We start from the raw sequence: 11,240 nt of genomic DNA on the forward strand, positions 1-11,240 counted from the left end.
AACCAGATACTCTATACCAATGTTTAGTGCCAAGCCATTAATCCTCAAACTTAGAATATTTGAGTTTCAGATTGAGATATGAGATTGAATGGCACTGTAGTGGAACCTTTTCTTAGCTTCTCGTGTTTCTTAAAGTGGGTTCTTGACGGCCCTCCCAGCTATAAGTGCTAGTAAAATTTCGCCTCTTGATGTGTCTTCTAATGATAAATCGTGACTATACTAAAATATCTTCTAGTTAATCAAGGTGGATTGGTTTAAGCGGTTCGGTATTTATTCCGCTTAAGTAAGGTCTCGGGTTCTAGTCCTTGTGAATACAGAAAATCCACGCTATGAGAGCTTTACCATTAATGGGCTGACCCGATTTAACTGGATTAGTCGAAATCCAATTAGACTTCCGAATATCATAGTTCACACCGGAAAAAAAAAAATCTTCTAGATTCCTTGTAAAGAGCGGAAAATCTTCTTCGTAGGTTCCACTTTTCGAAAATATGTAGAATGAATCAATATGATAATAAATGGATACTGAACGTGGAGGGACCATTAGTAGAGCAATATTAAATCAAATCATATAGGGTTAAATTCGAATTCAAATGAGACAAGCAATGAGTTTCCTTTCGATACGTCTCAACCAAATCCCAAACCTTTTCCTTGAACTTTTTCTTCCTTGCGATGGTTTTCTTTGACCCCTCCCTTGACTGCCAAGCAACTAATGGAATCGTTTAGGTCCAACAAAGCACGATGCCCCCATTTTGTTCTTTCTCCACTTTGGCTCCATTCAATCCATAGACACGTACAAAGAGAATTGATGAAAAGAATAATGACATGAAATTAAACCAACCCCTTGCATTAATTTTTCCGTATACATACAAAACAATGGAAACAAAAGAAACAACGAACTCAATCTCTCTCGATTTCATCTATACTTTTCGCACCCTTTCTTTTTTCTCTTTTTTTATTTGTATTCACATGCAATAATGCACGAATATTATTCTAACAAGAAATATATATATATATATATATATAATCCCATGACTTAAATTTTTAATCCCCTCTAATGGAAAAAACCGAAGAAAAGAATAATTAACTATTATTCTCTATTCTATTACTTATAATAATTAAAAAGGGAAAAAATTAGAAAATTAAAGAAGCCGTCCCTTATTAGTTGCTGGAGTTATTGCTGATCTTATTGTTGCCGCTCGGTATGCTGTTGCCGGAAGGCGCGTGGCCTGGGATGCTGTTACTAGTGCTGTTGCCGGCGTGAGACGAGCTGCCACCAATGAGGGATGAGATGGCGGCAGCTAAGGCGGCGGTGAAGTTCGGGTCGGATGTCAGGGCAGCCGTTAGGGTGTCGTTGATCCCCTGGTGGTCCGACGATTGAGCTGCTTTTACATCCTGAGACGTTTGAAGCCCGGAGAACTTTGACTGGTTGTATAAGGCCTGTCCAAAGATCTGGGGCAACAATGCAGCGGAAGAGCTGGGGAAGTTTTGAGTAGGGTTAAGGAAGGGCACTTGCAGTTGGCTTGGCGGGGATTGCAAGAGGGAGCTTGAGTTCGGATTTTGAGTTAGGTCGAGGGTGACAGTCGGGAATGGGGCTGAGGCGGAGATAGTTGCCATGCTCGAAGAGCAGGGCAGGAGTGTCCTTGTAAGGAAGTTTGTGTTCATCAAGCCGTCAGAGCTGGACATCGAACCGGATAGCAACATCCTAGCTGCTGATGAGGTCGTTGATGCCATTGCCATTGCTGCCGGTGGCAATGGATGGTTGTGGTTACCCTCATACGTAGTTATAAGTATCGTACGATCCTCTGCACATCTTTGTACCTGTTCGATAAGGGGATGTAAATAATATGTTAGTAGGACATTCGATATGTAAACACAACCTTGAAATGACGATGAGAGCAATCTAATTTATATGGAAAACAAAAGCTAAGCAACAACAATCGCAATTTTGCTCGGCAATCAAATGCCTAAGATATATCTTGGTGCATAAGGTGAACTTGATCATGATCACCAAAGCAACCATTTCAATAACTAGTCGATATTAGCTATCACTTTATCAGACTATGGTGATTGATATATAACTCAAAGGCTTATAAATTAACTAGCATGGAGGGGAAAAAAAAAAGCGAAAAAGACAAATGGAAATTTACCTGTTTCCTAACGGGGCAGCCCGCAGCCATGGTGCATCGATAGTAAGCTCGAGGACACGGGTTTCCTTTCGCCATCTTCTGTCCATACTTTCTCCATTGGCATCCATCCGTTACCTGAGAACATGCTGACTTTCATTAATAATGAAAAGAACTTAATGAAAACCGAAATGGTTATCGGTCAAGCATACTCCATGAATCTGGTTTGTCTAAAATATGTACCATTGCTGCCTCGGATCGAGCTCGGACTGAAACCCGAGCCTTCCTCATCGTAGCCTCCGTCTGGTCAACATTACTATTCTTTGGTGGACTGAACCTTTGAACTTTGTTTGGGCTCCACCCTCGGGTTGATACGTGCTGATTGGGACTAACCTCTCTTCTACTTCTCTTACCGTACTCCTTATTGCTCCTATCTTGATCCATTGAAACACCCCTTGATGCCACCTCAGAGTTATTCACCGGAGATCCAGATCGGTCGGCGCTCCGCTCTTCTGATGAGGTCGGGGAATGATCATCCGTGTTAGGATCCTCCGTGGATGCAAGACCAAGATCCATGAACTGCCTTGGCACCACAGGCCGGCCGTTGAGGGTGTCATGTCTCTTCTCATTCGGGTCTGGCTCGGAACCGTTCTTGGCCTTCTGCTCTTTCATAAGCGTGGATAGATGCACCTGGAGAGAATTGTAATTGCTCGTCACCTGGCTTAGCATGTTCCTCAACCTTTGGTTCTCTGCGCTCATCCTCTCAACCTCAGCTTGAAGCACTGCCAACTGACAACAAAAAATGAAAATAAATAAAAGTTTAGAAGAAGAATTAAAGCAACCAATGACACAGTAAAACCTTAAATCGATCAGCTGTGTCTGCAGTGAAAAATTTAAAGGAAAAGAACAAAGGTACTATAAGTACCTAGTGAAATTAATTTGGACGACCGACTTTAAACTATTAATTACCAGCTAGCTAGTAAAAAGAGCAATTGTAACTATTTTTCTATAAAGTTATGACTTGTACCTCGCTCCGAGCTCTTTTATCTTCGGCGTTAGGAGAAATCCCGTCATCAACCGTAGACTGATCGCTGCTCGAATTTACTGTCAGGAGATTCAGACCAGTCTGCACAACAAGGAATTAATCAATCGGATATCAGTAACAAAGTTGAATGTATTCGCTAAACTTTGTACATATTTTTTGGAGTTGATCAATGCGAGGTTCCACCACGGTTCCGAAAAAACAAACAAAGTCGTTGAATATAACCGATCCCCCATCCATTGCCAAGTGTAGTACGTAAAATTCGAGCTCAAGAAAATGGAGTCATCATAGGGCTTACATTCACGTTGAGCTCTATCCGGGCTGGTGATCGGATGTCCGATGTCCTTTCACGGTCATCGTCCCCGCCGTGTGAGATGCCGTGGTGATCGGGCTGGTGATGATGACCGTCGTGGCTGGCTCTGGTGGTGTTACTGATAGCAAAGAAGTCCATCTCGTCGATGACCTTGTTGCCGATGACACCTTTCTGATCGGACGGGGCAGGAGAGTCGTCGTCCTCATGGGCGCAGGAGGAGCTGAGGCTCATGGGGAACTGGTGGTGGCGGTGGTCCATCGAGGAGAGGCTGCGGGACGTTATTGGTTTAACGGAGTAATTAAGGCGGTTGTTGGTGGCAGTGGCGAGGTCCGAGGGAGAAGACGACGACGATGGTGTCGAATCCGGGAAGGAGTTGAAGACAGTGGGGTGGTGATGGCGAAGGAAAGACACCGGAAATGGATCTGAATCAAAGGAGAGTCCACCTCCTCCTCCTCCTCCTGCTGCTTTCGCCATTAGAGAGAGATCAAGAAAAGATATAGTCGTCTCAGAGAGAGAGAGAGAGCAAATGACTCGGCAATAAAAGGGGTTAGACTGTGGAACACTATAAGCACAAGCTACAGTTTTTTTTTTTGGGTGTTTTATTGGGGTTTTGCCTTTCTTTCTTCTTCTATTTTCTTTTCTTTTCTTTTTCAAAATTTTTAAAAAAATAATAATAATAATTCTTTTTTTGTTTGGTCAATGGATCGAGCTGTCTAGATCCCTCTCACACGGTCATGCTCCTTAGCTAAGACTCGAGGTATAAGGTTTGGAAGATGCGTACAAAACCATATTGAATTTCGTTCGTCTGATTTTGAAAATTTTCTACATCACGTAAATTGACTATCGATTGATTATCTACCCATCTATCATACCAAAATGAGATAGTGACTCCTATCTTTACACTAATCTCTTGAAATGAATTTACCAATTTCAATTACGACGACCACTGTATTATTTAAACAACTGTGTTACCAGTTAAAATAGTGATAAAACGTTTCATAATTTAACTTGTCTGAAATATATCGTCTATGCGTGTTAAACCTCCACAACTATATAGAGTCAAACGGTAGAAATACCATAGAACACTTGCGTATAATGTATGCCTAAATTTATTTATACATATATGTATCGACCTGAATTAAAACAATTATTGATTGTCATGGTAAATGGGAGTTAAAAGAATCACAAATTGTTATTAACGATTTCTAAGAATTCTGAGTCAATAAAAGTTTCGTCTATTTATAGATTTGGATGTGCTTAGATGACTGATTCGCTGGAATTTCTTGTTTGAGTTTGTTAGTCCATGTTTTCTTTTTTTAATTTACTATTTCCTTCCGGTATGTCAGTTTATATTCTATGTGCTTGTGTCATTGAATTTGACTTGAAAGAGTAAGAACATGTAATGATCAAGGGGAATGAACACCGCCAAGTGGCAAAATCACAGCATAGTATGCTAAATCGTGATTTGTTAGATAATGTTAATATTCTTTTTTTTTTCCTTTTGAAATCATCATTTATTGAGCACCACATGCCAACGTTAATTGCTTAGATCTATATTTCTTCACCAGATCAATTTCTATAAAAAAGAAAAAAAAAAAGAACAGAGAAAGATTTGTTAATTGAGATCTGAAAACAGATGAGACCTATAAGGTCGGCCACAAAATAATATAGCGTGGAAAAAGATTCATCATTGAATATTAGATTGAAAACTCAATTCTCATTTTTAATCATTTCCCGTGTTATTTTCATTTTAATTTTTCTTTGGAATTGCAGTCTTATGACTAATAGAAGAATGGAAAAGTCATTTACCACGTGTAAAGAACATATCAAGAAAGAACTAAGAACTAAATTTCAGTTTGTTTTCAACACATTTAAGTCACTATGAAATTTTCACATATATAACCTGATAAATGAAGCTAAATTGATTGTAAATCATATTGTAATCCATTTGGACGTCCGCACATTTGATTCGTTGTAAGAGATAAAATTATTCTTTTGTATTTTGAGCAGTCAAATCATATATATAAGTGCGATACGCGTCCAAGGATTATTAAACGATCGATAAGTATTAGAAGAGAATTTGTTGCGCGATTTACGTTCAAAATGACGGTTTATTTAGCGATATTTGTGCAGATTTACTAATTCGATGATAAAGATCACTCTTCTCTCTCTCTCTCTCTCTCTAACTGGTCAGGAAATAGTCAAAGTATCACCGAAAATTTTGTATTTCATATCGGACAGTAACGAGAAAGAATTTAAGGTAAAATCCAAAAAAAAAAAATTTGTCTTGTAATGTGCAATAATTAATTAATTAATTAATTATTTTGTACCAAATATTTTAACTACAAAAAAAAAGGCAAATGAAATGAAGACGAAAAGAGTGTCAAGGCTGGGACGAACGGGATGGGGAGGTCCCCCTTCGAAAAGTGACAGTGGGCCCTACTGATAAAACCAGCGGGCCCCACACAAGGCACTATTTTACATTTTTGTCGTTTTATTATTATTATTATTTTAATAATAGACTCCCCCGGGATGAAGCGTGGGGTTTGTGATGGGGTGCGGATTTAATATTGACGCGTTTCAAGAAATCCACCGTCCCGATTGGTCAGCCAAAAGGGCAGTCCAAGTCAACGGTTTTGATGGGTTTGGGTAGGATTGGGCCCTACTATGTGACTGACTAGGCCGAAGCTTGGCCCCAGATCTGGAGGATTTGACCTAGGCACGTAACAGAGGATGATGGCCTGGTTCGGACCGAGAGTAACGGGTTGACTGCGTCCTTTCACCCTGTGTGGACCGAATCCCTCGCCTCCCTTTAGTAAACTGTCTTTGAAGTTGACACATTTTTTGAATTGTTTATTTATTTATTTTTTAATCATAGTTATTATTATTATTATCGCTCTCTTCTCCCTTCTATTCCCTTCATCTCACTTATTTTCTTTTTCTTAATCACAAAAAACATAGTTATTATTGCCTTAATATCTCCGGATATGTACGTGTGGAAAAACTCATCCAACACATTCCCTCACTGGAGTATGAACACTATGTCTGGCAATAAAATGTTGAAATATAATTACTGACAAATAAATATTAATTTCAGAACAAGTTAAAGTGTCTAGAAAGTAACGATCTGACGCTACTGAAATTAAAATTAAAACTTAAATTAGAGAATTAACATAAACAGTTTTCGTAAACACCTATTAACATACTAAAAAAATCAATCTCTAAAATGCACAAAATCATTTTCTTTTTTCAACAAACAAAACCATGTATTTGAAATAGTTCACTACACACGACTTCTACTTAACAATCAGCAAAAAAAAAAACACACTTATGCACCCACCATTGCACTCCCAAACGAAAGCATAATGTCTCCTATTTAACCTATATATAACACATTCTCTTTATAAGTGTTTTGTCAATTACATTTTTATTTAGAAAACGGAGGTGTAGCAGTAATAAAAGTTCTCATCCATTAACTATAAGGTTAAAATTCTCGTAATGAATCTCCTTTGTAACTAAAAAAAAATTCTTACTTTTTGTTTCTCTATTGTCGATTTCGTGGTGTACGCAACCGGCAACTTGGCACTCACCATATGGCTTGTTAAGCAAGAAATCCGGTTTTCTTTCGTGAATATTAACATATATAGCATCAGGAAATACTTTAATTGGTGTAAAAAGTCTCATATTGATCAGAAATTTCTTACATGTCGCAATGGTTATATTTGATATAAACCCAAAAAAATTAATAAAATAATAAACATATATATATATATATATATAATTATTCAGTGACAAAAATATTGCTCTTGAATGAACATGAAACTTTGCATCAATGGCAGGTCAGAACCGAGTGAAAGGGTGTGAGCCGCTTTCTTTGAAGGGTCAGTCAACAAGAAGGGAAGCGAAGTAGGTGTCTTTTTGGTCATCTTTTTCCCTTTTCTTTTTGGGTCATCTTTTCCCCTTACTTTGCTTTTCTAGACCGTTGATGTTATTAATTAATAAATCAGTCCTAATTAACCGAAAACGATCGAGTTCATAGCATGTGTAAAGTACTTTGCTATTGCCCACATCTCAACTCAGGATGGCAACGTGCCTTACCCGCAAGAAGAATATTTGTCGCTTTGGGTACTTTAGATCGATCATTCATCGGGTTCAAAAGAGAATTCAAAATTGTCTCTTAACAAAACTTATGTCACTCCTAATTAATTTATCGTAAATTAATCGGATACATAGAGACATAAACATTTTCAACTGAAGTTGCATTCATTGGATTCAAATGAGAATAATTTTCTTTCTCCTTCTAGACTTTCGGAGTCTATTTATACGACTATTCGGTGGCTTACCAATTTCAAACATGTATTTAATTTTCCTCCAAAGATGATTTTTGTTCAAGGGGCGCGTTGGAATGATGGACAACACCCTAGCTATTGACACATTAAACATAATCAAGCATACAAGGTTAATGTGCGATATATAAACCTAATTATTTAACTTAAATAATTAGGTTTATATATCGCACATTAACTAATAAGAAAATTCGATGAAATTAATTTAATTAGTTTGTATATATGAGCATACGATATTTTGCACGAGGAGGACATGATTAAAACGTGGCAGAATTAACGGGGGGGGGGGGGGGGGGGGGGGGGGGGGGGGGGGCTTCCCTTTTCTTGTCCCCCTGCAAGATCTAATAAAGAAACTAGAAGCTTTTCCTTTTGTAGTACTTTAGATTAGAACCAGCTTTCGTGCTTTAGACATATATCAAAGGAGAAAGCCACTTTATAATTTAAGAAATATATATTTTTCCTTGAGACACGATAGATGAATTCATGCTTTTTTGTCACGTTCTTTTTTTTTTTCTCTCCTTTCTATTGTTACAAGATAAAGAAGGAAACCTAATCATACACGAAGAGTTTTACTGGTCAGGGACATTTCTTCTATGGAAATGATTGATCATCAAATTTGGGACGCTGTTATATGAGGGCCATAGTCCTTCTTATAGAGCTTAATTAAAATGATGGAACTAAAATACATATATGACACAGCGCAGAGACTGACAGACCCCAACTTGTGTCGAAGATTGGATTAAATACTGGGAAATAATCTAGTCTTGATGGAGATACATATGTGCCGGTATATATTATTTGCTAAAAATTACCCGAAATCTGCAATATTCTAAAATATAATAGTGACTTATATTATCGTGGTAGTTACTGAAGCATACCACGGATAATTTTGATCTTTGGTAAATAGTAAATGAAGGGATCCCATTCCTATAGATAAGTTCACTGGATTTGGTCATAGAGGTCTTTGCAAAAGATAATGATAGGTGTGGATGTGGAGAGATCATCATTTATTGATTCTAATCTTGACAAATGTTTTCAAAAAAAAAAATTATTATCTTGACAAACGCATTGAAATAATTATTTCCAAAATGTAGCATTATTTATCTATCCATTTGCGGCACATGAAGATATTTTTTACGCTTAAAAACATTATAGTAATCTGAGCCATAAAAGAAAAAAATGAGGCGAACACCATAAAGATATTAAAATTATTAGGGTTTAAAAGGGAAGTGAGATTATGATGACATATGCTTGCACGATCGAATCAAGTCCAACAAATATTAAACACCTTAGGGAAAGGTTGAAATTAGAAGACATTATTAAATGGACCGACAAAATGAGACGTGACCAGATTTTATTAAAGACAAAGGGCAGAAATATAATGACTTTGATTAATAATTTTAGTCCTCCTGAAACTTTTTCTTCCAAAAAAAAAAAATTCAACAGCATTGAGTTGTTGGTCGCCTCTGATTTTAATTCTTCAAGTCTATTTGCAGATATGTTTGACCTGATAATTTTTCAAGACATGACAAAGTAAAGATTATTGAATTACGATCGACCCAACTTATCAATTATACGTTTAATAAAGAAAATATAAATTTAGAGTTCGGGAATATATATATATATATATATCATTACACGAAAGAGCGATCGAGATTCTTTTCAGACTGATCTGAATTCCATTTCATAAACAATGTGTCGACCGACCTGTATGCTTTTTTATGATCAAGCATGGTTTTCAACACAAATAATAAAACTATGGCTCATTATTATTATTATTATTTTGGTGAAAGCAAGATGGTCAACAACAGTAGAATACGAGATTTTTTTGTCCGACTTTTCTGGTGAGGATTATATATGCCTGCCGCTTGGATGAATGTACAGAAAATCAAAAGTACAGCTAGAAAGAAAAATATTAATGTGAAATCTGTAGTTTCCCAGAAAAATTAAAACACGCTTTATGGAGTTAGATTAGATATGATCTCTTGCTCTTTTCTTTTAGGATATATATATATATATATTATCTTGGCATTAAGAAGACAGGAAATTGAGACCCCATTATTCATTGCCGACCAAACTGTGAACCTGTCCTTCCTTCCTCTTCCCGTCTCCCACAATGTCAGCCTTGTCGTCAGGAAATCGAACCAATTTTAGCACAGTTGTATTTTGTCCCGGAATCTAACTTTCCAATTTTAGCAATCTTTTCGGTAAGCAATTTTAGCAATCTTTTCGGTAAGCAATTTTAGCAATCTTTACTAATATAGCCCCTCTAATCCAGCCATGGTCGTAGTTGTGGGACGTTCATCACATATGGGTGCGTATAATATATCTACATACATTGTATGACATGGTCCGACATCTCTCTTTTTAGGACCAGTGAGACCGATGATATTCGGTGATACTTCGTTTTGAGCGAGAGCGGACCGGATTTGAATGAGATTGGGGGGAACATTGACTTGGAAGTGATGGAAGGGTTAAGAGGTTGGACCCTACTCAAAGCGTAGGAAGAGGCTAGTGAATGAAGTGAGAAGTCCGCAAGATTAGTTGAGAAGATTTGACTCTCTACGCTGCACACCTCAATGAGTTCTCCTCACCCTCATGTAAAATTATTTCATGAGATCTTTTGCTTTCGCACCAGTTCACAACAACTACTCGATATCTGCCGTTGTAAGGATGATAGCTCTTGACGCCGGGTGTGGCCTCGTTGATCCTTAGACATCGAGTACTTGACGGATCAGGGCTTCTAAAAAGAGGTCATAATCCGATATCATGTAAAAGTACGAGCGACGGGAGAGCTAGCTACAAACAACAATAAATTTTGCGGACGAATTCAGGGAAATAAGAAACGGTGGTTACAAGATATTAAAGCGCTTCGTAGAATTTCTTGGCAGCACCACCTGCTGTGGAGATGTTTCCTCTTATTTCCTCTTCCCTAAAACTCTATACACTAATATACGCTCCCAATCAAGACAACGAGCTCCACGACAGTTTCCCGAGTTTCTTATCCAGATAATGAAATTCCCCGAGACAGAGCGATGTCCATCCATGTCAAACTCAGCATAATGAAGTTTCTGTCCAAATCAACGGTTTTTGTGTTCAGACTTCCGGTCAGCGCACGAGAAAGGAAAATTTTCTGAATGCCATTACTCAAACGGGAAGATATGTCGGTCCCCACTGGCCAAAAGCAGCACAATAAGTTCCAAACGTACCGAAATGGCCCATCCAATAAATCCTATAGCGTGCAGCAGTGATCAACTACCTCAAACCTGCTACCCAACCCGGGATATAGAGCCGGGATTCCAATCAAGCAGGTCCAATTCTCGGGGATTTGGAACGGATAAAGTTATGGTGCTAATAGCAAATCAGATCAAAACCAAAGAGGAAAAGATTATCGCGGATAACCACATAGCGGAGGG

General features: G+C 37.9%; 1 protein-coding gene across 1 annotated transcript; it reads right to left on the minus strand.

Annotated features, from left to right (window-relative positions):
• Positions 1-818: 818 nt before the first annotated feature.
• On the minus strand, positions 819-4,034 carry LOC116194516 (probable WRKY transcription factor 31). The gene is made up of 5 exons (XM_031523331.1): positions 3,464-4,034; positions 3,151-3,249; positions 2,367-2,912; positions 2,148-2,261; positions 819-1,818 (listed from the first exon to the last, which is right to left on the minus strand). The coding sequence occupies exons 1-5, from the start codon at positions 3,950-3,952 to the stop codon at positions 1,159-1,161; spliced, it is 1,908 nt and encodes a 635-aa protein (XP_031379191.1). The 5' UTR covers positions 3,953-4,034; the 3' UTR covers positions 819-1,158.
• Positions 4,035-11,240: the final 7,206 nt, after the last annotated feature.

This window comes from Punica granatum, chromosome 2, assembly GCF_007655135.1.
Source record: "Punica granatum isolate Tunisia-2019 chromosome 2, ASM765513v2, whole genome shotgun sequence".
Classification (NCBI taxonomy): domain Eukaryota; kingdom Viridiplantae; phylum Streptophyta; class Magnoliopsida; order Myrtales; family Lythraceae; genus Punica; species Punica granatum.

Excerpts from the sequence above, each read along its gene's own strand:
- LOC116194516 (XM_031523331.1), bottom strand. The coding sequence starts at position 3,952 with ATGGCGAAAGCAGCAGGAGGAGGAGGAGGAGGTGGACTCTCCTTTGAT. Across the intron at positions 2,913-3,150 it reads ATAAAAGAGCTCGGAGCGAG|TTGGCAGTGCTTCAAGCTGA; the intron begins GTACAAGTCATA and ends TTTTGTTGTCAG. Across the intron at positions 1,819-2,147 it reads GCTGCCCCGTTAGGAAACAG|GTACAAAGATGTGCAGAGGA; the intron begins GTAAATTTCCAT and ends CTTATCGAACAG.